The 26,832-nt window shown below is 44.5% G+C and overlaps 1 protein-coding gene across 2 annotated transcripts in view; it reads left to right on the top strand.

The window, feature by feature from the left end:
• Window positions 1-26,832, top strand: part of LOC144721212 (glutamate receptor-interacting protein 1-like) — a 338,853-nt gene that overhangs the window by 178,280 nt on the left and 133,741 nt on the right. For both annotated transcript variants that reach the window (XM_078598644.1, XM_078598645.1), the window contains one exon: window positions 57-202. In XM_078598644.1, coding sequence (XP_078454770.1) covers window positions 57-202 — 146 coding nt within the window. The remainder of the gene's footprint in view (window positions 1-56; window positions 203-26,832) is intronic.

The following is a 26,832-nucleotide window of genomic DNA, read 5'->3' as shown; positions in this document are numbered from 1 at the left end:
TGTTCATGGTACACAGAGCAGCTCGTTAATGTTGCGCCGTGTCCCTCTGCGACCAGGAGCGACCAGCTGTGCGTGGGCGACTACCTGCACTCGGTGAACGGGATCCACGTGTCCCGGCTGCGGCACGAGGAGATCGTGAGTCTCCTGCGCAGCATCGGGGAGCGCGCCCTGCTCGAGGTGGAGTACCCCCTGCCCCCGCCCGGTGAGTGCCCTTCTCGGGGATGTTACCCGAACTTAACACTGGAACCGGTAAGCAGTGATACACCTCCGATTAGCACGGTTGGCTACATACGGTGTGAAAGAAGTTCAACCTACATGCATACGACGCTTCGCAAAGAAAATGGTGATTCCAGATTTGGGTTCCCAGTTTTAATCAGTTTACATCCATGAATGTATGTATGTTGAACTTATTTCGCGCCATACATAGCCCACCGTGCTAACCTATCATCGGCTGTCCTGCCACTGTCCCTCATTAAAGGCCATGGTAACTTGAAGTTCACTCAAAGTCCAACTGTGCATTCTGGGGTACAAAGCAGTGGGACACAGGCACAGAGACACACATATTTCGAGACAGACACTGGGACACAGGGATGGAGACACAGAGAGATACACATACACACACAGAGTTTGTTTCCATTGGTTAACTGGAACAGACCCGTAAAAGCCGATTACTCGGAGGGTGAGTTACCAAAACCGAATGAGGTGAATCAATCGGTTCGACATCCTGGCTCTGCCGCTCCTCGGTGTAACCGGCTCGCTTTCCATGGTTTTCCGTCATATTGTTTTTGATGATGATTTGTTTCAAATTGAAAGAAAAGAGAACAAGATGTGGGGACAGAGAACAACGTGAGGACTGCTCGCTTTCAACATTTGCCGAACCCTCTTAGCGGTCGCCATGAAGCTGTCGCGCACGCGAGGCCTTCGTCGTGCGCTTGAGCCGGGTGCTGTGCAGTCACATTGTCAGGGCTCATCATTGTTTCTTTCCCCTGTCCTTAATTGTAGAAAATATTTGGTTTATTGCCGGATTGACGTGATTTCGGCTGTAATTCATACGAGGCAATAGCACGCACACACGTGTTATATCAGACCACGGCGGCATGAGGTTTTTTTCCCTCCCTGTACGTCAAGGTCAGAGCGTCTCCCTTTCTTTAATGACCAGTGGGGGGTGGTGGCACTCGCCTTTGCTGGGGCGCCCTGAGGGAGCGGTGGGAATGCCCCGCTCCTCTGGTGGGTGCGAGTGTCACTCTGTGTAAAGGGGTGGGTTGGGGAGCCTCGTTATAGTCTGCGATGTCCAGCCAGTTGACCCTGCTGGTAGAGCAAATCAGGCTCACGGTTTCAAAGGCCTCGGTTGCCAATTTTTTGACGGGGTCGATTAAACGGGAACCACTTTGTGGGAAATCGACAGTGGTTGTCATATGGAGAGACTGGCCCAGCTGGAGGAATGTGGAATTTACACAGCTGCCTTGGGAGTGCTACCTGAGAGGGAATGCCATCCTTAATTCTGATGTAAACATGGAGAAACAGATCATTTCTGAATAACCTTCAATTATCATAATGGCCTTCCAGTATAACATTGTACATGAGCATATATTTTTGACAATACAGCCTTAGAACAGTTTTCACTTCATAAAGCCTCATCAACAAGGTGTGGCCTAGTTGACTGTTAGTATATTAACATCTCGCCACAGTGGCGAGATGTTTACTACCTCGCCTGGTAAACAGGAGGTCGTGGGTTCAATCCCGATCCTGATGCCTCTATACTTGGAGTTTGCATGTTCTCCCCATTGTCGAATGGATTTTTCTCCAGGTCCTCTGGTTTTTACCTTCACATTTAGAATCAACATCATGCGTTCAGAGTATTTGGCTGCTACACATTTCCACGTGATAAGCCACTTCGTTTGGCTATCATTTGTGGCCAGGTTGCTTCTGAAAAGGGCTGTATAGCTCAGTGGGCCTTACCTGGTAAAATAAGAATAGTAATGTTATGTGTGGGCACATGCAGACACCCATGAAACATAGCAATAGTATATTAGGGGATATTTTTGTTTCCTTGCAAAAGGTTTCTATTTGCTGTTTGAACATCTTAGCACCTGTTTTATTGCCAAAAAGGGTAAAACCTATTCTCATTAATATCAATAGTAGCTGACAGCCCATTGTTAATTCACTGCTGTGTGTTTGACCATACTTCACCACACTGGTCAATGCGGATTTGTGTGAAGAGAGGAGGGGCCGAGCGCCACTCAGTACCACTTGCCACCGGTAACCTTGGACCGGAATGAAACTCAGGTCACCGGGTGTACTGTATATGCAGTATGCTAACCAGTGCACCACCACTCAACCCCCACCCACAAATAATGTGGGAGACAATAATGGCATTGCAGCAGCGCACAGCAAATCTCCCAGGGCTTGTTTCCATGCCCCCCCCCCCCTTAGCCACTGCGAATTAAATTGTCACGGTTGTGAGGCAGTTTGCTTGAATCTTTCCTCTGGGAGTCGACACTGCTGTAATATTGCGGGGCTCTTAGGATATATTAGGAAACCGGAGGTTGAGTGCAGGCGCTCGAGACTTGTGAAAGTTCCGTGCGGATTCCTCATTATGGATTGCAAATTACACCAAGGCACAAGTTTTTTTTTAATGTTTACTGGACACGGGCGGACGCAAAGGCCTGTAATGCAACATGCCCAGCAACTATTAGCATTCATGACAGTGTTGCAGATAAGGACTACCACATTCTTATGGTTTATGAGATGCTTCGGAAAGTAAGATTCTGCAGAGCGCTGTTTTTTTTTATAATGGTGACAGACATATTTTAGAAGATTATCATGAACAACTCGATGAAAACACATCTTCTTGAGGATAATGTATTTTGACGGAGGGTCATCTACTGGTTAGACGATTCTGATCTACGAGAGCAGTCTACTTCATCGCAAGGCCCGCGGGCCACTGGCGGCCCCTGGTGACCTTTCGTGCGGCCCCTGACGTGCGGCCTCCCACAATACACAAATGGCGAAAACACCCCCTATCATCATCGCGCTGCTGTCAAACTCCAATGGTTTCAAATGTGTGGCGGCCCTCGCACTGATTATGTGTTATCAGCAAAAGTGGACCTCCACTGAAAATTAGTGAAGAATACTGTACTAGATTTAATTAGGTATTTTAAACAACAATGGATTCTCCAGATCCCCAAAGTTTTCTGTAAAATACAGCCGGAGCATACAGTAACACGTTCCCTGAAATAACTTATGAACTCGTGAAAATAGATGTAGGGAGGGATGTTCCAAAGTTGAGCAGGGCAAGGAAAGGAGGAACAGAAACATTGCCCTATAATATGAAGGTTTATTTTATATGTCGGCTTTCATGATAAATATCATTATGATTGTTTAATAGTTTATTTGAAGTTAGATCGTGTCGGTAGATTACCAGTTGTTTTACTAGAACCCTCCACCACCGGACAGAGCCAATCAAATCAAGTTGTCACATCATGGGCAAAAATGGCCAGTTCTGATATGGTTTTTAAGACTACCGGAGTGTTGAAAAGCAAAATGTTTATCGTGAGAGGAAACGGTGAAGCGATTAGAATGAGTCCTCAATATTGGTGGAGGTTTGAAGGAATGAAGTCTGTGAAAACTGTCCATCATGGAAGTAACTTCTTTAGCACCGTACGTAGCTAACCGTGCAAATCGGAGGTGCGAACATGACAGTGGTGGGTGGATGGAGAGAGTCAACGAGCAGCACGGTCCACCGCACAGCTTCATGTTGAATTCTGTTGAGGAACCAGGCAGGGACACAGAGTTCCTTCCAACCAGCACGTGGCAGGAGTATCCCAGTCTTGGCAGAACACGTGCTTTGCACTGCAGTAGTGACTCGTCAGAGGCGAGGAAGGCTTTGTCGCACAAGAGCAACCCAATCTTCTAATACATCTCTTTTATAAAAACATACGAATTTAACCATTCTATGATGCATCGGGTGAAATCGTTGTGTCAGGAAGATGAATGGATTTAATATGGGTGCAATTGTTAATATGATTGGAAGAACGAAAGCTTTGATGGCATTACATGATAATAGCATCGATTGGGCTTTATTTGAAATGAAAGTGACCAGATGTTTGGCAAAGGATCGTGCTCAAGTTATCGTGATTAAAGGGGACGTTTCAGGAGCGTCTTGGAATAGCTGAAAATCTGTCGCTGTCTGCTCGTGATTCGAATTTAGGCGAGGAATGAAAGAATAATAACCTAACCGTTAATGGATGTCCATTGTCATTTATATGAATACATTAACCCCCTCCCACCCCTCTGGTAGTCACAGCTGATTGGATCACAAGTGATGGCATCACATTTATCCCCTCTATTTAACCGAAACAGGAGGATTCCTCCACAACTCTGGCTGTCGCCTGATGATGCTGGTTGTAATTACCGGTTAAACGTCACAGTCCTCAAATTGTAAACGTTGTGGGTTTACTCTCCAACACACTAGTGTGCTGAACTAGTAACTAATTGGCATGTTTTGTTTATGTGACAAACCTTACTAATTGGCTGTTTTGGGAGGTGGCGGGTTTAATGACACATTCATATTTACTCGATCTAACCCAAAAAAAGTATTTTATTGAATGAAATAACTCCTGCTTGGGGCGTCCACAATCCAGTGGCTATCTGAGCCCAGTTCCAAGTTTGGATGAAAAGTAGGAGGGTCGGGCAAAAGGGTGGTGCCAAGACTTTGGCCGCGAAGAAAAAATGGATGAAAATAATCCAATGTGCATGTCGACCACAGAAGACGAACAGCGAATGGCTTGATGACGACACAAACGATTGGTGCCAGAAAGATGCTGCCACTACTTGAGCATCCAATAATAGAGGTTTCTGGGTTAGTGCGCGCAAATATGAATGCGTCGTTAAACCCGCCACCACCCGACACAGCCAATTAGTAAGGTTATTCTTACTAATTGCATGTTTTCTTTAAGCGATTAACCTTACTACTTCGCTGTGTCGGGTGGTGTCAGGTTTAACGACACATTTATATTTACATGATCTAACCCAAAAACCTCTATTATGAATAATATTGGTCGCGAAAGCCTACGTGTTAAACTGACTACTTGAGTATATTGGCACAAGACAGAAGATAGTGGACATAAATGACGAAATGTGCAGTCGACACCTACTACGGGCAATCTTCCCATGGATCGCGATGATGATGAATTAATGAAATAGTGATATCATCAGCCAAAGAATGAATGACATTGCGAGCAAAAGTTACCCAGTAATTTATAAAGAGAAGAAATAACTTCATTCGGAAGTTTCCAGAGGCTTTTTTTTTTACAAATAACCACACGGGATGATGAGCACTGATTGGAAAGATGAATGGCAAGTTAAGTCTTGCTTCTTTATTTTGACGGAACAGTTGCCACTTCCACTGAATATTTAACGTGTGTTCCTCGTGATTTTGTAGTTGGCATGAGATGCAAGGGGAGATCCCAACGGCACAATCTCTTGCAGCCCCTCTGTTTCCAGGAGATGGCCCCTTGACAGCTGCACTTCAACCACAGTGGAAGGTTACATTTTACAAAACTGTTAAAAACTGGATAGAAATTTTTTTTACGATTTTTATTTTACCAGGTAAGGCCCATTGAGCTATACAGCTCTTTTTAAAAGTGAACTGGCCGCAAATAATAGCTCAACGAAGTGGCTTATTATTACGTGGAAATGTATAGCAGCCATATACTCTGGACGCACGTCGATTCTAAATATGGAGGAAAAAATCGGAGGACCCGAAGAAAAATCCACGCCACCACGGAGAGAACAAGCAAACCCCAAATATACAGGCATCAGGGTAAGGATCGATCCCACGACTTCCTGTATACCAGGTGAGGGAGTTAACATCTCACCACCGACGACCAAGGCACACTAATGCACTGTTAGTTGCATAAGAAGCGGTGCGGGAAATGATACATCACGAAGGGCTTCCTTGTTCAGTGTCCATTGTCATGGAAAATGGAGCATGTTGCTGCGTGAATGATACACCTAAAGGAGAGAGGTGTTTGACCGCTGTGAGATAATGCTGAGAGTTACCAACTGGAGAAGTGCTTTCAACTTTTTATGGAGCTTCGACACTGCATCAAGAACATCTCATGGAGTACTGGGTTGATCCGAAATGCGATTTAGCAGTAGGTGAGTACCGCAGTTTTAATCATGGTTCCCAACTGGAAAAAAAAATCGACTTTGCAGCCAACAATCAACTTATCAGTGGTGTACAGTAGCTTTCCTGCAGCAGTTGTGAACTGATCAGGGTGTTGAAGTGTCCAAGAGCAAGGGCTTTGGCTTCTGCTTGTTGCAGATGCGCAGCGCTCATTGGTGCTACAAGGAGTAAGATGAGAAAGGTGGGGGAAGGGGATGTCTACAGTTGGTGAGCGGAAGACAGAAATCCTCTCGACTCACGCACCAAAACGACTACTAGGAGTTCCACAGAGAAGGTAGGGCGCGCTAATTACAGCCGGAGCAGAGACAGCTGGCGAGAGCACTCTTCCATCTCAATCCAAATTTGATTATACATTGTCGATTCTGTATCACAACCCCAATTGCAATTGACATCATATATCGTCGTCTGTTTACGTACATTGCACGATAGTCACCCTATATTTGTGCAATTTGTCGTGTTTTTATAGCTTAGTTTTGTCCTTTGTGTCGTGTTTAATCTGGAGATAAATCTTCCCGGAGCTGATTTGGGCTGCGGAGATTCCAAAGAACACAGGATGAGATGTTACTATCCTTTGTGCAAGCACTTCCAAGAGTTCATGAACAGTGAGCCTGGTGAAATTTGGGGAGCGCATCGTCAGTAGTGAACCTTTGGTTCCTAGGGTGTTTCGGCGTTTCATACTATACACCCTCCCCAAAGGCGGCCAGCGACAGGGTGATCAATCCTACGCTTGCGTCCCATTCCCAATTAGTCATAGGAGTTGCCTTGTTGTTGATAGCCAACATCCCATGGGACTATGCATGGCAGGGGCATCCTCCTCCCTGAGTCAAGCATTGTTGACTGCATACCTCCTGGCCCTCTCACTTTGGGGCCCAGCTGAGGTCTTTCCTCTTCATCCAGAGCCACTGACTGCTGCCTTCTGCCGCCTCCGATACAGCTCTGATTGCCGAACGCTGGCTCTGGCCCTTAATTCCCAGGTCTCTAAGCAGTCTGGTTGTAGATGTTGCCACAAAACCTCTGCAGCCCACCTCCACTGGTCGGACTTCTGTGTTCCAGCCATGATGCCGTGCTTCGGCAGCTAGATCGGCATAGCGCAGATGTTTTCGCTCATAAGCCTCATCTACTGAGTCCTCCCAGGGTACTGTGAGCTCAATGATGAAGATCTTCTTGAGCGAACGGGACCAGAGCACCATGTCAGGTCTTAGGGTGGTGGTTGCGATCTCCGGAGGAAACACAAGTTGCCGGCCAATGTCAGCTAGCATTTTCCAGTCGCGGGCCAAGTGCAGCTGGTCTCGCTCTATTGGTGTAGAGCTGCTCTTCGGTGGTTTAGCCCCTTCGCGGACAAAGGTCGTTCGTAAGGGGTGTGATGCTGCTGGGGGTGGTAGGGAGTTGGTGGCAGCTCGCTTGTCCTCCAGGGCGGACGCAAGGTTTTTAATGACTTGGTTGTGACGCCAAGTGTAGCGTCCTTGGGTGAGGCTTGTTTTACACCCTGTGAGAATGTGCCTGAGGTTGGCTGGCATGGAACAGAGGGCACAGTCCGGATCTTCACCATACCATTGGTGAAGATTAACTGGTGTTGGAAGGACGTCATATGTTGCTCTGAGGGAAAAGCTCAACCGCCTCGCTTTCATGGCCCACAGATCCTTCCAGCTGATCTTCCTCTTCTCCACACTGTCCCATCGAGTCCACTGTCCCTGTTTGGCAAGAGAGACTGCCTTGGCCCACCTTGCAGCCTCCTCCTGATGGCGTACTTCCTGCACTACCATCTTCCGCCGCTCTGGTGCAGTGGCCTTACTCCAAGCAGCACGGCTAGTTAGCCCAAGGCCTCCTCTTTCTTGCTGAACATGACCCACAATGTCAGCATGTCTGAGGGCTGCTGTTGCCTCCTGGACTGCTTTTCCTGGCCTCCATTTGCGCCCAGTTGCCAAGGTCGGCGCGTTGTTGCTCACCACTGGGTCTCGAAATTCATTCAGTGTCATCTGGAGTCTGGTTTTTGCACACTTGAATTCCTCGGTTAGACTGGTGAGGGGCAGCTTGAGGACACCATCTCCATAGAGGCCTATGGTGGTAAGGCATCGTGGAACTCCGAGCCACTTCTTTAAGTAGCTCGTGACTCATCTTTCCATCTTCTCCACTAATGAGATTGGAACCTCATACACTGCTAGGGGCCACAACACCCGGGGTAGGAGACCAAACTGCAGACACCAGGCCTTTAACTTTCCAGGTAGCTGGGTGTTGTCGATGGACTGTAGGCTACTACTGATGTCTTTGCGCAGCTGTTGCACCTGGTCTTTGTCCTTCAGGCTTGCATCATACCACCTTCCAAGGCTTTTTACCGGCTGCTCAGACACTGTTGGGATTTGGTCATCTCCGATGAAGAATTTCAGGTCACAGAGTACTCCCTTCACAATCGAGATGCTGCGTGACTTGGATGGTTTAATCTTCATACGGGCCCAGCTGATGTTCTCCTCGAGTTTTCTGAGCAGTCTCCTGGTGCATGGGACAGTGGTGGTCAATGTTGTAATGTCGTCCATGTAGGCTCTGAGTGAGTATTATGTTTGCAATATTTTAAATTCCTCATCACGTGATATAGTTGCGTTTAGTTTTTTTGTGCAATTTTTATCCAAAAATTACATCCTGATCTCTTGAGTTTTCACTGCCTGGCTAAACAGAATCAACTTCAACTCCAGACAGGGCAGAGAGACTCTTCAGGATGTTTGCAGCAGGAGTCGGTGGTACTTGTGTATGTAGAGTCTGTTCTCCTACAATGCGGTAGTTCCGTTCTTGAGGAACACCGCGTTATGGAAAAATCGCGTTATAATAAATAATATAGAGAATAAGAACAAGGACTGGATGGCTGAAATGGCGGGAGATGACTGGTGTGGTGTGCGATAAGAGGGTCCCAGTTTGGATGAAGGGAAAAGTGTGCTGGGGCACAAGACAAAGGGAGGACTAAGCTGTGGCAGTCACAGAGATGAGGATGTTGCGGTGGATGTTGGGTTTAACAAGGAAGGACAGGTCGAGAAATGAAGAAGTGAGAGGAAGACTCAAGGTGATAGATATCACAGATAATATGAGAGAGAAAAAGATTGGTGTGGTTCGGTCATGTGGAGAGACAGCATGAAAATTATGTGGGTCAGACAGTCTGCCTCAGCAGCAGACCATGCTTTCCCACCTGATGATGGACACTTGTGTTGTGCCCGAAACGTCGTGATTTGTTTTATTTTATACCTACGTGACTTTACCGAAAGAACCAAAGAGTATGGATTCTTGCAGTCACGAAAGCTTCAAATCAAGATTGGAAGGAAAGAGTTCAAGAGGAAGGCAGAAAAAGAGGTGGGGCGATGTGGTGCGATCGGACATGGTGGCCCGAGGAGCGGAATGAGAGATGGCGCAGGGAAGGGCAGCGTGGAGAAGATTGGCAAGGACAGCGGACCCCACATGAGTGGGACAAACACCTGGAAGAAGATATAATATAAGGGTAAAGCACAGTCTGATATAACACGTGAGATGTGTACGCAGGCTGAGCAAAGACTGATGCATGTGGGTAGCATCTAGAAGCATCCAGCAGCATCCCGCCTTGTGCGATGCTACGCCGAGGCAGCCATACGACCGCTTATTCTTACTCACGCGACGTGGATCCGTTCACTCAATCGCGTTACATCCAATTCGCGGATGTGAAACAACACGCGGTGTTCTAGGATAACTAACTGTATGCTGAACTTCTTTTGCACCACTGTATGTAGCCAACCGTGCTTTTCGGAAGTTCGAGGAAAGGACAACAAACCAAACACAAGAAGCAGTTCTAAAGAAACTAGTTTTCCATCGAGATTTAAATGTGCATAGCTCCGTTAGTACTCCCGTGGGTGCCTTCTACGACGAGGCATGCATTGACATCTTCCACGACTCGACCGATCAGAATAAAGGGAAACTTAGAAATACAGGGTGATATTAAAACTCTATGCGTGTAATACGTAGACTTACTTCGTGTGTGTGTGTGCGTACATATACAATACAATGGCCACCTCCTCAGCTCGTCGTCGTGGAGGTCATCCTCCCTTCCCCCCCTATATCGGTTCCCATCTTTGGATTGCCCAATCGCTTATGCACAATCACGAGCCCCCACCCTCTTGCCCGATGCGGCAACCCCCCCTCACCCCCTCTCGGCTCTATATAGAAGGACTTGTTTCAGCAGCCTGTCTCTCTCTCTCACCTGAAGACGATTGCTTGTGTGGCGTACGAAACGTCGTGATCTATTATTTTTCTACCTACGTGACTTTACCGAAAGAACTAAAGAGTATGAATTCCTGCAGTCACGAAAGCTTCAAATCTAGATTCCTAAATTTTACGTATGATATAAGAAACAATATCCTCTTTTAACAGAGGTTCGCATTAGTGAGTTGTATTGAATTCTAAGTTAATTGTAGAGAAGCAGTGGGGCAATTTAGAGGACAAAATTAGGTGAGGCGTACACCCAGATCACTCAAGTGTCGCACCTATAACACGACACTTAGAACTTAAGACTACACTGTAAATAATATAATCTCACAGTACAGCACAAGCACAATGCGATCACAATTGCGAATGTCTACAATTTAATCTTCTGCTAGCGACATCACTCGGCAGTATCCTGAATCTTCCGTTAACAACAGCAACAATAATAATAGGGTTTTTCCCCTTTTTTCTGACAACAAAACTGAAACCTTTTTACGAGGATTCATGTCTGCATTAACCACAATACTTGCAGTCAAAATGCAAACAAAAACACACTATGATAATATATGCATTGTCCTTGAAACTGATTGGTCCACACCAAAGGACGGCTTTCCTTTGAGCCTCGACCCAATTGGTGCTCGACCAGAGGACGCCAAACGGCAATGTACTACCAACAAGTCGATGAGAAGTGCACGGCAAGATGCCGGATGGCTGTTGGAATTTTTCCGTTCCCCTCACAATTATAACCCAATTATTCTCCTGGTGCCATGTCGCGCACTGAATACATGTGCAGGGTCGGTTGGAATTACAGCAGTGCGTCACGATGTTTCAGAGAAAGGAACACCTCCATTTGCACGGCAGTGCAACCTAACATTGTGATTCTCGAAGCTCGAATTTACAAAAATTCAATTATAAACGAAATGCAATGATCGCTCTCGTGTACATTCGTTGGCGACCAGGTAGAGACCAATTGTTCGCTCCTCTTGAGTACCCAGTTTACTCAATGGCGGCCGGAACCCCGATTCGAACCCAGCATCTTAAGCATTACTTGCTCGGTGTTCTGATTTTGTATAATCCTCCACCCGCATCAGCCACCCAACCACACCCTCATGAGAGTGTAAAGCGTTTCCACTGCTTGGAGTCTTCGAGAGGTCTTTGCTTTCGTCTGCAACGCTCACGTTTAAAACATCTCAGAATGTTACCACCATCGCCCCTGCTGCTGCACTGTCCATTGCAAGGGAGCCGCAACCGACCGGGGGCTTGTGGGCGCCGTGGGAACGATTTGGTGATGCGTGTTTATTTGTGCGCATTCACTGTGCTACCTTCACATACAGCGCGGTCCAGGATTAATCAATATAACAGCACGAGTGCTAATTTGGAGAGGAAACCCTCTCTATGCACCATTTCCCTTCAACCTCTACGCTTACCTTCCTGTCGCTATTTGGTTGTTAGGTTTTCAGAAAAACTGGAATTGGCATTTGTTGGCTTCACAGCTTGCTATGTGAATTACGTTTTGGCCTTTTCATATCGGTGCGTGTGAAAACTTTGCACTTTCACGACGGGGTAGGGTAAACAACTTGGGAGATCAGAATCGAATGCAGCAGGAAAGTGTTGCATATTTCATCTGAAAGAGATGTTGAAATGGGTGGGATGCATTATACAGGATGGTAGAGGGTTGGTGTTCAAGGCAGGCTTTGGAGTTGTATGTATGTATGTTTAACTTATTTCGCACCATATGTAGCCATTCGTGCTCATAGGAGGTGTGGGGCAAGAACAACAAACTAAATACAAAAAGCAGCTCTGAAGAAATTAGTTTTCAATCTTGATAATTTAAAAGTACATTGCTCCAGTGACTTCCTAATATCGGAAGGAAGAGCATTCCAGACGGCCGCAGACGTGCATCAGAAAGTGCACGATGCGGTGACCGTCTTTGTTCGATGGCTAGCCAAAAACCACTGCGAGGATGATCGGAGTTTGCGTGATAGTTTATGCTCCTTGTCGAGACCAGCAAGGCATTGTGGTAAATTTGTGCCAAGCACTTTGTGTGCAATGAGTGGGACCTTCAAATATTTTCGTTCAGCAACCGGAAGCATATTCGTTCAAGAGTTGCACCCACAGGTCAGCCACCAAGGGAGAGCCAGATATTTTGAGATCGTTAAAAGGAGACGTCAGAGGAGAGGAGGTGACTGTTTACCATTTGTGGGATTCTTACAGGAAGAAGGAAGTGATGGAGAGGTATGGTGCAGGGCCGGATTATGACATCTCAAGCTATATCAAGATTAAGAGGCACAATCGAGGAATGCATGTATATATGTGTCATATCGGAATAAAAATAACGGTTTATGTCAAACTTAAAACTTCATGTATATTTTTTCGTATTTAGAGGCTCCTGATAATGTGAGGCCCTAAGCTGTAGCTTCTTAGCTTACGCCTAAATCCGGCCATGGACTGTGGTGGCATCACTGGCTTTAGCTGTGTTGACCTCTTAACTTCATGATCTAAATCTACACTAATGTGTACTACATATATGTCTGATGTGGTCAGCCTGATTGGTGTTGTATAATAGGAAAAGCTGGGGAACTTCAAAGCTCATCTTTCTTCATGTCCCGCAATCATCTGCTGTGTATCCTTGTAATGTCTTACATAACTCGAGGCAACACGATCATGTAACATAATTTGCGAAAGGGTCTCTTTCATCTCCAAAATAAAATAGCATTTTTTCCCATCAAAAATGAGTAGTTCTGAAGTATTCGTTTCGGCAGCATTTGCTTCGTCAGGCAAACATTTATTTTCATCTCTGAGTCTCATCAGCATGGGGTGTAGCAGCTTAGCCCAATCTCATTCTCAAGATCCTGAGTTAAAATCTCAGCTTTTGTTGACTTGGCGCATTGCCGTACTGCTTTCGGCATCGGTAAAATGTTCAGGGTACACTACGGACAGATTGGCTATGGCACCAGCACACAGTGTTGTTTGACCACACGACAAGCACCGTAGAATCAGGGATATCTGTGAGCAAGTAAACAGAACATTCCATCTGATAATACATTTCCACAACACAGAGCCGAGTTCGATGTCTCGAGCCAGAAAATCTCGGCTGTAAGCCCCACATCCAAAAGAGCCTTGCCATCACATTGCAATCGTCCCTTGTCGCTGCATCGCGCTGTTGCCTCACACCTCCAGGACCTGTCTTGGAGCTGTCATCATCCAAGCGCATGTGACCAGTGGCACTGAAGCGAGCTGATGCTTTGCAGCAAGAATCCTCTGTGTTATTGCACTGCTGTGGGCTAATGTGCCATGCCTGCACTTACTTTAGGGGCCCCGCGTTACATACTATAATTGGATAAGCATCGCTAAGTTGATTCCAATGTAATTTTACAGCCCATTTTGTTTTATCACATCCGATGCCAAATATATATTTTTTAAAACCCACCAAACGCTTTTAAAACATCACCAACTATGCTTAACAAAATCTTTGGGACTGATAACAAGGATTTAAGATGATTAATTAAAATAAACTTTGAACCATCTGGCCAAAATTGCCTCGTGTTCTTTTGAGCATTGGGCAGTGCCCATTATGTCTCCATTAATGGTCTGGGAGCCAGTGGTTTATCTCAAGGGGAGGACATATCTCTCAGCACGTTAAAAGTAGCGCTCTCCAAATTTGACATGGCCAGTGCATCTATATTTGTGACTGGACTTGCCATCCTGGGGGGTTATATGTACGCTTAAATTAAAACAATTAAAGTTCACAAACCTTTATTTAATCAAGACCACGGGACATTGCAGGCCAAAGGAAACATTGAGAGATGCCGATGTTTTTAAATTTCATAATAAAATGTTGTAACGTGATGCTGAGCATTATTCATGCCATTCACTCTCTCGCATTATACTTGGTCGTTGGTAGTTTGAAACTGAATCTCCATCCACGAATGCAATTGGTCTAATTCTTGACTTAAAGCTTTCGTGACTGCAGGAATTCGTATTCTTCGGCGCATATGAGGTAACCCTGCAGCAGCTTATAACTCGTGCTGGATGTGCCGCCCATTAAAGCACTGACAAGTTTTTAATTATTCAAGGTGATTTGGCCACGGGCTTGCTAGCAGATAGTCATTGACGATGTTAGACGACGCCTTTTATGTTTATAGTGCAAATTATCACACAAATAATAGGGCATTTTCTGCTCAATTGGTGACTTGGTTTTTCACCACTTTTCTCGCCAGATTATCGCATTCACCGTGGCAAGCAACATGTGTGTGTCTGTGCGTGTGTGTTGTGCGTGTGTGCATGTGTGTCGTGCGTGGGAGCAGTAGTGTAGCGGTTAGCGCACTGTGCTATGAATCCGGCGATCCGGGTTCGATTCCCGCTCACGGCCAACACCAATGATGATTAGCTGAACCGATACTGGGCCTCCCCTAGATCGACTCAGCCTCGAATGAGAACCTGGTGTGATGTGTAAACATCGCCACTGGGGAGACAAAGGCGATCGGGCGTGGTGCTGGCCCACCCACCCCCTCGTGTGCCGTTGCAGCCTTCATAGGTGCTTGCTAACAGATCCCCCATACGGGGGATCTTTGTTTTTGTGTTGTGCGTGTGCGGAGTGTAACAGTCAGCGCACTGCAATACGAACCCAACGACCTCCGGTTCGATTCTCACTCACAACCAATATCAGTGAGGAATATTTTTCACTGGTCCTGGGGCCCTCCATGATGTTGACTCAGCCTTGAAGGATTATTTGCTGCAAGTTTTAAACATCGGTGCTTGGGTCCAATACGATCTAGGCGTGGGGTTGGTGCACCGTGCCGGCCTTCATAGGAGCTCGCCAACAGTACTTGCCCCAACACCCTGTTAAGGGCTATACAAGGGTCTTTGTGCGTGAAGTGGTGCGGTAATCAGTGCACCACGCTTTGGCCACGCTTATTGCCTGGGATCATTCCTGACCACATATCAGTGCTGGGGAGCTCTCCAACGTGTTTCTGGGTTGTGCCCTGCATTGTTGGGCATGACGTCCGACGTTTTGCTCCGCCACGGAAAACCCTGCAGCACGACCAACAAAAACCCTACGCTCTAGTATCATTCGTATGCAATATCTGAACCTATCCCGGACCTCGACTCGGCCTTAAATGAAAACTGGAGAGAGCCAAGAGCGAGGAGTGGTGCATGCCACCGCTGTCCACCTCTTTCGCCGGACGGGCCTTTAATAGGCTTCACTCAGCACGCTTGCCCCGAGCGTGGCGAAGCAAATCTCTTTGTGCAGTTCCGTGGGTTTCGTGGGTAAATCCTACGGCACCCGCTTTTCCGAATGCGAGAAGACACTGCCCAAGTGGGTGATATAATTACCTGAGTAATCATTTGACAGATTTTTCCACGAGAATCTTTGTGTTCTGGGTGAGAGAGCCAGAGACGACGGGCCTCTGTGGCCGCGTAGTGCATCACTCGGTCGCCCCATGGTCCACCGTAAATTTCTTCCACTTCTGTCTCCGGTCAAGTGCGTTGCGTGCGTTGTATTGATTTGAGCTGAATGGGAATTGGGGTGTCTGGAAGAAGATGAGAGGCTCTCACTGCGCCACTCCCTCGTCCGTTTTGCTCCAGAGCCAGACGAACGAACACCGTACGGCGCAGGGCAAGCTGCACCGTGGGCAGCGTTACCAGTGCTGTGTTTACTGTGATCGGATTAGCCAAAGCAAGTGCTAGTATTCCTGTATTCTCAATCTGCATTTAATGTGGTGCGAGATTAGCCTAATGCGGCACGTTATAGTTGATTACTTTTATCATTCCTAGAATCATTGGGTGTTTTTAAATATTCCAAAGATAAAAGGGGGAAATTTTCATGTTGGCAGATTGGGCTGAATGGGACCTAACAGCAACCAATGCAAATTGGTAATGCTCTAAACCATGCAATAATGTTAACCTCGTGTGTGAAGAAACCAGGCACCTGTTTTTTTAATAACCCAAATCAACAGTCACAGCAGAGGACATGTACACATGCAAGTAAGGTCAACATATCTTGGGATTCCATGAAAAAAAAAAGATTTTAAATATTCTTGGGTCTTTCGGTAAAGTCACGTAGATAGGTTCAAAGAAAATAACAAAAAATAACAAAAAAATACGACGTATCGATCGCAACACAAGCGGTCGTATTCAGGAAAAGGGGGGGTTAGCTTCTAAGGCAAACTGTTTATAAGGGGTTTGAAATGGGCGTAGCCCAAATGTCATCAGCGAATAATAATGTAAGTGATGAGCAGCCAACCCGACAGTGGTTGGTTTTCCACCAATCAAAGGGCTGCCAGTTGAAAAATTAGCATGTTAAAGAGAGATTAACATATTAATGGGAGATCGCAGAGCCGCAACCAAGGGGTCGGCGTGTGAAGTGACTGTGCTAGTGTGAACCCTGTGAAAGCGCAAGTTTGAAATGGGAGTAAAGCACAACTAACATCGGAAGGTGGTAGGATGGGAACATCATCGCCAATTATGATTTAAACTGGTTGATACCATCCTTCTAATAATTGCTCAGTTTGTACTCATCTTCTCGGTTGAAATTGTGTCTGTGTCTATATATATGGATGGCTTCATGAACGAATCTTTATTTATAGCTAGTGGGCTTCCAAAGTACCTTCGTCTTAGAGAAATCAATTTCGTGTGAGTCCATCGCATTAAAACAATGATCAGCCACTGCCGATGTATTGGTCCTGCCGTGTTTTAGATCTGCCTTATGTTCACGAAACGGTCTGAGACATGTCGCTGAGTTTCCCCAATGTAAGTACTGCTGCAGACACAACTTAGTTTGTAGACGCCGGGGTATTGCATGTCAGGGATTGCATGTCAGGGATTACACAGATGGGATCAGATCACGAATTTTATGTACTGTGTTAAATCGAACCTGGATCTTGTTTGCTCATGATTTTGGAAATCTTTTTAGTGACCCCTGCTATGTATGGCAAGGTGATGGTTTTTATTGGGTCCTCAGATGGTTCTTTCCGAACGGTTGGGGTTATAGCTTTACATATTGTGTAGTCTGAATATCCATTCATCTTGAGAGCTTGGTGTACGTGTTCCAGTTCAGTGGCTAGGTGATGACGGTCGGAAATACATCGAGTTCTATGGTGTAGACTTTTGATGAGGGAATTCTTCTGGGATGGTTGTTGGTGGGAGTCAGGTTTTAGGTAGATATCCATAAACTAACGAGCAAATCACCTGGAGATAGTGAGATGTCCTTAATTTACGATATCAAGTGAGCCGAGTTGAGTACAGCTGAGGTGGTCTTATCAGTGAATGGTTGTAAGGTTTCAGACAGAAATCGGGCAAGTTTGTAGGTGGGTGAGTCAATGGTGGAGACGATAGGATGAAGGGGTGTCCCTTCATTACGGAATTTTGGTAAGCCATACAATCTGGGTGGTCTAGCAGAAGAGGGTTTTAAGGAAACCTGCTTGGTTGGTTCGATCAAAGATGTCGAATCAGTGATGATATTGTTGGTTTTCGTAATGAGGCGGTTGGTGGGATCTCTTCTAATTTTGGTATAGCTACCATCATTAAGTAGGTCTTGAATTTTGTTATTGTATGTGGTTTTGTCCATGATGACTGTGGCATTGCCCTTGTCGGCTGAGAGGATGACGATGTCATCTCTCGTTTTTTAATTGAGAAAGCTCAAAGCGCTAATCTTTACTGATATTGCTAATAGGTGTCTTAGCCTTTTTTGAGGATTGCAGTGATTTCCTATCTTGCCACGTCTGAAGTAATGTGTCCCAACCCCTTAAGGGCTATGTCGACCTGGGCAATGATATCATCAACTGGGAAGTATTTAGGGGTGACTGCGAAATTGAACCCTTTGGCTAGAACCGATTTTAGGCTGTCTGAAATTGGACTGTTACTCTGATTAATAACAATCTTGTCAATGCCTAACTTTTTGATGTGTTGATCTGGCTTCTTCTTGGAAAGGAGGTTAAACTTGGAAATCAGGCTATCTTTGCATTTAGCTGACATTGAGGTGGCTGAAGAGGTTGTCATGTTATCTCCATGTTCCCAATCAGATGTAAACATCTGTTATCTTCATGTTCCCACATACAATAACACAATTCAGGACCTACTTAATGATGGTAGCTATACCAAAATTAAAAGAGATCCTGACTTAAAGCTTTCGTGACAGCAGGAATTCATATTCTTTGGGTCTTTCGGTAAAGTCACGTAGATAATAAATAAATAAATATTTACAAAATATCACAACGTTTCGATCGCAACTCAAGTGGTCTTCATCAACCATCGTCATCAGGAAAAGTTTTCCTGATGACAACCGCTTGTGTTGCGATCGAAACGTCGTGATATTTTTTATAATTTTATAATTGTATTATTTTTGTGATCTGATCCCATCTGTGAAAGATGTGAAAACTTTTCCTGAGTACAACCGCTTGTGTTGCAATGGAAACGTCGTGATATTTTTATTATTTTTTCTATCTACGTGACTTTACCGAAAGACCCAAAGAATTTAAAAGAGATCCCACCAACCACGTCATTACGAAAACCAACAATATCATCACTGATTCGACATCTTTGATCGAACCAACCAAGCGGTTTTCCTTAAAACCATCTGCTGCTAGACCATCCAGATTGTATGGCTTACCAAAAATTCATAAAGAAGGGACACCCCTTCGTCCTATCATCTCCACCATTGGCTCACCCACCTACAAACTGGTCCGATTTCTGTCTGAGACCTTAAAACCATTCACTGGTAAGACCACCTCAGCTGTACTCAGCTCAGTTGCTATCGTTAATTAAGGACATCTCACTATCTCCAGATGATTTGCTCATTAGTTTCGACGTGGTCTCTTTGTTTACCAAAGTTCCTGTGCTTGACACCATTCCAATGATTGAAGATTTGGTCCAACAAGGACTGAATGCTGATGTTCTGGCCCTGGTGAGACACTGCCTCACCAATACTTACTTCACCTGGAATGGAACATTCTACAAACATGTTGAAGGTACTCCAATGGGTTCTTCCTTATCTCCAGTTGTAGCCAATGTTTTCATGGAATTTTTTTTTGAGACAGATGCCATCCAGGCATCCATTCTATGTCCGTCCTTGTGGAAGAGGTACATAGATGACGCGTTCACCACATGGCCGACCAGCTCTGAACCAATTCCTCAACCACATCAATTTCATACACCCAGCTATCAAATTTACCATGGAGGTGGAAAAGAATGGCAAGTTACCATTATTGGATGTTTTAATCGAAAAGAGACCAGATGGCTAAATGGGACACTCTGTCTACAAGAAAGCCACCCATACGGATGTCTACCTAAAACCTGACTCCCACCACCATCCATCCCAGAATAATTCCCTCACCAAAACTCTAAACCATAGAGCTCGATGTATTTCCGACCGTCATCACCTAGCCCGTGAACTGGAATATGTGAACACCAAGCTCTCAAGATGAATGGATATTCAGACTACACAATCTGTAAAGCTACAGTGAGGGAAAAAAGTATTTGATCCCCTGCTGATTTTGTACGTTTGCCCACTGAAAAATAAATGATGAGTTTATAATTTTAATGGTAGGGTTTATTTGAACAGTGAGAGACAGAATAACAACAACATAATCCAGAAAAACGCATGTCAAAATTTGTATAAATTGATTTGCATTTTAATGAGGGAAATAAGTATTTGAACCCCTCTCAATCAAAAAGATTTCTGGCTCCCAGTTGTCTTTTATACAGGTAACGAGCTGAGATTAGGAGCACACTCTTAAAGGGAGTGCTCCTAATCTCAGCTTGTTACCTGTATAAAAGACACCTGTTCACAGAAGCAATCAATCAATCAGATTCCAAACTCTCCACCATGGCCAAGACCAAAGAACTCTCCAAGGATGTCAGGGACAAGATTGGAGACCTACACAAGGCTGGAATGGGCTACAAGACCATCGCCAAGCAGCTTGGTGAGAAGGTGATAACAGTTGCTGCGATTATTCGCAAATAGAAGAAACACAAAAGAACTGTCAATCTCCCTCGCCTTGGGGCTCCATGCAATATCTCACCTCGTGGAGTTGCAATGATCATGAGAACGGTGAGGAATCAGCCCAGAACTACACGGGATGATCTTGTCAATGATCTCAAGGCAGCTGGGACCATAGTCACCAAAAAAACAGTTGGCAACACACTATGCCGTGAAGGACTGAAATCCTGCAGCTCCCGCTAGGTTCCCCTGCTCAAGAAAGCACATATACATGCCCGTCTGAAGTTTGCCAATGAACATCTGAATGATTCAGAGTGCAACTGGGTGAAAGTGTTGTGGCCAGATAAGACCAAAATGGAGCTCTTTGCCATCAACTCAACTCGCCGTGTTTGGAGAAGGAGGAATGCTGCTTATGATCCCAAGAACACCATCCCCACCATCAAACATGGAGGTGGAAACATTATGCTTTGGGGGTGTTTTTCTGCTAAGGGGACAGGACAACTTCACCGCATCAAAGGGATGATGGACGGGGCCATGTACCGTCAAATCTTGGGTGAGAACCTCCTTCCCTCAGCCAGGGCATTGAAAATGGGTCGTGGATGGGTATTCCAGCATTACAATGATGCAAAACACACGGCCAAGGCAACAAAGGAGTGGCTCAAGAAGAAGCACATTAAGGTCCTGGAGTGGCCTAGCCAGTCTTCAGACCTTAATCCCATAGAAAATCTGTGGAGGGAGTTGAAGGTTCGAGTTGCCAAACGTCAGTCTCGAAATCTTAATGACTTGGAGAAGATCTGCAAAGAGGAGTGGGACAAAATCCCTCCTGAGATGTGTGCAAACCTGGTGGCCAACTACAAGAAACGTATGACCTCTGTGATTGCCAACAACGGTTTTGCCACCAAGTACTAAGTCATGTTTTGCAGAGGGGTCAAATACTTATTTCCCTCATTAAAATGCAAATAAATTTATAACATTTTTGACATGCGTTTTTCTGGATTTTTTTGTTGTTATTCTCTCTCACTGTTCAAATAAACCTACCATTAAAATTATAGACTGATCATTTATTTGTCAGTGGGCAAACGTACAAAATCAGCAGGGGATCAAATACTTTTTTTCCCTCACTGTATCACCCCAACCGTTGGGAAAGAACCATCTGAGGACCCAATCAAAACCATCACCTTGCCATACATAGCAGGGGTCACTAAAAATATTTCCAAAATAATGAACAAACACAAGATACAGGTTCGATTTAACACAGTACATAAAAATTATGATCTGATCCCATCTGTGAAGGATGTGATCCCTGACATGCAATACCCCGGCGTCTACAAACAAAGCTGTGTCTGCGGCAGTAGTTACATTGGGGAAACTCAGCGACATGTCTTGGACCGTGTTCGTGAACATTAGGCAGATCTGATAACACAGTCGGACCAATACCTCGGCCGTGGCTGATCATTGTTTTAATGTGGTGGGCTCACACGAAATGTATTTCTCGAAAAGGAAGGTACTTTGCAACACATCTTCGCCCGTGGTTAAACAGGAAAAGTAAATATATGCTTTTTCCAGTGCCAGTGATTTGGAGAGAGCCAACATATCATATCAGCACTTGTTACTTCTGCATGGCACCTCCAGTTGGGAAATGTGTGTCAAAGAAGAAAAAGTGGACCGTGCTTTATCCAAACATTCAATCAGCTATACGCCCAGTACCCCACGGGGAAGGACTGCCGGTTTCTGATGCACCATAATCATTCTCATTTGAGTCAGACGAGCAAGAGGATTAAACTTCTGGTCCTGAACCATCAAGGTCACAGGACCCAGATTTTCTCCCATGCTCCTCCTCTGAACCACACCCCATAACACAAGGTGAACTGAAAGACCTTGTCAGGGATTTGGAACTACCCAATAGCAAGGCAGAGCTGTTGGACTCCAAACTGCAGCAGTGGAATCTCCTGGCAGGAGATGTTAGGGTTTCCATGTTCCGTGACCGTCAAAAGGATCTTGTCCCATTCTTCTTCATGGAAGGTGATCTTGTCGCCTGCAACAACATCGATGGTGTGATGGCAGCCCTCAACATCGTTCATGATCCAGATGAGTGGAGACTGTTAATTTATTCATCGAAGATGAGTCTTAAAGCTGTTTTGCTGCATAATGGCAATGTTTTGCCATCAATTCCAGTTGGTAATGCAGTCCATATGAAGGAAACCTATGACAACATGAAACAACTTTTGAGGTGCATAAACTATGACCAACATCAGTGTCAGCTTTGTGGCAATTTGAAGCTTGTTGCTCTCTTGCTTGGTCTGCAGACTGGATACACAAAGTGCCGCTGTTTTATTTAAGCAATGGGATAGTCGTGCGAGAGATTCCCACTACATCAAGATAGATTGGCCACTCCGACAGTCATTGGAGCCTGGGAGGAAAAGTGTTCAGCATCCACCGCTTGTTGAATCAAGGAAGATTGTGTTACCACCCTTACACATCAAGCTGGGTCTGATGAAGAACTTTGCCAAAGCCATGGACAAAACACAAGCAGCTTTCAAGTACGTCCGTGGAAAATGTCCAAGGTTAAGTGAAGCTAAGATAAAGGAAGGTGTCTTTGTTGGTCCTCAGATTTGTGAACTTCTTCGAGATGATGCATTTGACAGTGCACTGTGTGGCAAGGAAAGGACGGCATGGAAAGCCTTCCAGTTAGTGGCAGCGAATTTTCTCGGAAACAACAAGGCAGACAACTAGAGGTAGTTGTTGGGAAACCTCCTCAAGGCATATAAAATTCTTGGTTGCAACATGTCACTAAAGAAACATTTTTTGCACTCTCATCTTTATTTTGTCCCACCGAACTGCGGAGCAGTGAGCGACGAGCATGGCGAGCGATTTCACCAGGACATTGCAACAGTGTTGCATATCAGGGCAAATGGAGCCCATCAACGCTTACAGACTATTGCTGGACAGTGACACGAGATGCTCCATTTAATGAATACAAGAGACAAGCCAAGAAGTGCCGAGTAGACACTGAATAAGGACTAAACTATGTACTTATACATACATAATAGTTTTTTGCCTTTTGTTGCATAATACATTTTATATTTATATAACCCTTTTGCTGATTTTTTAAGTGTTACATGAACAGGAAAGGTGACATGTTATCATGTAAAGCAACCTGAAACACATGAAAAAACTGAGGTTTACAATTTATGAGTAAAACTCTACTATCTACACAATATACATAGATATAAAATGTAAAAACTTAAATATCTTGGGAACAGTAGCCAATCAGTTGTTTTAATTGTCATATTTGAATTCAGCACATCAATATCCATAATAAACAGCACATTTCTTCTCTGAAGCAGATGACGTCTAAAAAATTGTAGACCAGTGTTATCTGAGGAAATCCAGGGTGACAGAATGCTTGGCGCAGTTGCAAACTAAACGTCGCGGATCTAATGGCTGCTAAACCTGAGAATTTTTCTGCAACTCACCGGTGTGTGAGCCGAAACAACAATAATAATAACTGGCGTGTTAAATACTTGCGTACGTGACCATTTAATTTCATTGGCTCTGTCAGGTTTTAGTTTCAGTTTCATTTATTTGGTATAGTCCTGTGAGCCATTCGGCTCTTGAATCGGGTGCAACCGCAACAAACAAAAACATGAACAAGAAACATCTTAAAGTGACTATGCACAAACAGAAAAATCCAGGAAAAAACAGCAAAGTCTTCCAGAAAAAGCACCTTATATCAATGATGTGTGCAAAAATCCCAGTGGGTTGCAAGTCAAACAATAACAACCATAAGGCAATTTAGATTAAAGTTATCCGTCTAATTCTGTACTACAACAAACAAATATGGCCTAACCCAAAAATATTTAGGACCTGTCTTAGGCTAGTCCGTGGTTTTAATCAAGTCTGAGTCTGTGGATTTAATTTCCTTCGTCTTAATCGACTAAAGTAGTAAAATAAATTATCTACAATAAAATGTTGATGTAAGGGCTGTGGAATCCACCATCGCCCCAAATAATAACAATGTCAGCCAATCAGTACACTTAGTCAATCTTTTATAGATCTACACAGTCAGTTTAGGTTCAACATGCATACATTTAGGGTGTAATCATCAAGCAGTATTCCATTTATTTGGCGAAGCTGCATTTGGCAGCAGTTCACAAGCACAATTAACAAAAAACTATGATGTCCTATTAAAAAAACAGCTATTTCCAGAAAACCTCACCAGTTCTACATTATTTTTATTTGAAGGCAGTGTTGTTGAAAAGCATGGTGAGTATTATTATTTTTAAGTAATACATATGCATAAAATTGGTTCAAATTCGTTATGTATATGATCAGATGGAGGAAATGTACTCTTTACTCTTGAAGAGAGTCTCCGGAGGACATGGAATGTAACGAGTATCGTTTAGCAGTCTGTAAATAGGTGGCCTGGAAACCAGTGTGGGAACATGTGGATTAAGTGTGTGGCGATTCCTCCTTCACGCTTGGGTGAAGAACCAGACAGAGGCATTGTAGGAAAGGTTGTAGGACTTACTTTATAACATTTATAACATGCCCCAGAATTCGTAATAATGTCTGCGTGAGCACAGCATGAGCTGCATGGTGAGAATTTTAGCTTCTGGCCTTTCTGCCTTGGCCAGGATGATACGGACAGGGTGGGAGAGTAATTTCGAAGTTGGTAGCCTCAAGGTTTAATACCGAGTGCGACGAAACCAATGCGTGCTCCATTGTCAGCCATGGTGAAAAGGAATTATTGTTTTCAAAGTGGATATGATACAAGGCTTGAGCACTTCAATGGCCATTTGCCTCAACATCTTCAATGCATCACATTGGAATTAGCCACTAAGTGGTATCCAAAGGGATGTACAAAGTGATGTGCACGAGAGAAGCATGAAAGATATTTTGATTTGACCTACTTGTTCAGTGTGTGAGCATTTTACTTCTGCGATGTAGCTTTTTATTTCATCAACTTGACGCTGTTGTGGATTTCTGGAGGCCCTGATTAAATTAATCAAGAGATGAATTTGCCATGCTACTGGACTCTGATCGGGTCTGGTCAAGTCTTGGCCCTAGACTAATTTTAGAATCCATTGAAATTGAGAGATGAGTTTCTTTGAATGCCAACCGAGCTAACAGCTACAGGCTGAGTGCTGCTTGGAAACACACCACAATCTCAACAGAAGAGTGTATTCACATTTATTGAAACTAGCACTTGCATTACTAACCATTTAGTATAACTAATTAACGATGCCTCACCTGTATCAACACGTAAGTACAGTTGATAATCGATTATCCGGTGTGCGATTATCCGGCTGCTTCCAACATTATCCGGCGGTTCCGGGGCTCATCCGGCAAAACTGCTCCAGAGACTGGAACCCAGTCCGGCGATCAGCACCATGCATGACAAAAAAAAGAGTAACTATGCTTGATTTCATTGTTCATTATTATATAGAGTACATTATACATTACATACAATCTAAACAATGAAAACACTGCACGTATACACATCACCCCATGCAGAGTCTTCGAGATTGGAGTGGTAAGTATGGTAAAGTAAATACATTAACTTTTTAAAGTAGGATATCTATTTTTGTCTATTTATATGCGTATGCCAATTTCATATATTCAACACATTTAAAACACAAAAAACACAACATCTAAAAACATAACGTCATAAAATAATGCGCAAAAATAATCTATTTCAAATAATGATTTAGTGATTATTTGCCGTTTTTGAAAATGTGGCGCCCCCCTCTCCCCAAAATCCTCCAGATAATTATCGATTATAATCGATTATCTACTGTATATATTAACATATCTCAGCTAATATTATATAACATACAATTCCATATATTAAAATACATTATACTTGATCTATCGCTTCCTGTGACTTCCTGCTCCCTTGTGGGCGCACATTGTTGTCATAACACCACCTATATAAGTCTTCTTCTTCTTGGTTCTTTCGGTAAAGTCACGTAGAAGGGAAATAATAAAATAATAAAAATAAAACATAATAAAATAATTCTCACGACGTTTCGGCCACAACGCAAGCAGCCGTCCTCAGGTGAAGAACAGGTCTGTCGGAAAGACAGCGTCTGAATGAAACACCACCAGGTTTGGCGCGTATATTTAAGCTGGGTTGGAGGGGGAAGAGCGCCTTGACAAAATAATTTGCATTTCAAGAGGAATTTAGCATATTTACGGGAAATGCAGATATGGGATTAGTCATTACTTGTGGAATGCGTAGGAGGTGGGCGGGGGGTTTCAAAGTCATAATATGCCCGTGCATTATGCATAATGCACGGGCATATTATGACTTTGAAACCCTCTTGATATGCAAATTATTTTGTCAAGGCGCTCTTCCCCCTCCAACCCAGCTTAAATGTACGCTCCAAACCTGGTGGTGTTTCATTCAGACGCTGTCTTTCCGACAGACCTGTTCTTCACCTGATGACGGCTGCTTGCGTTGTGGCCGAAACGTCGTGAGAATTAT

This window comes from Lampetra planeri, chromosome 11 (assembly GCF_965212315.1).
Source record: "Lampetra planeri chromosome 11, kcLamPlan1.2.h2, whole genome shotgun sequence".
NCBI classification, from domain to species: Eukaryota; Metazoa; Chordata; class Hyperoartia; order Petromyzontiformes; family Petromyzontidae; genus Lampetra; species Lampetra planeri.
This window is presented reverse-complemented; position numbering and strand designations above follow the sequence as displayed.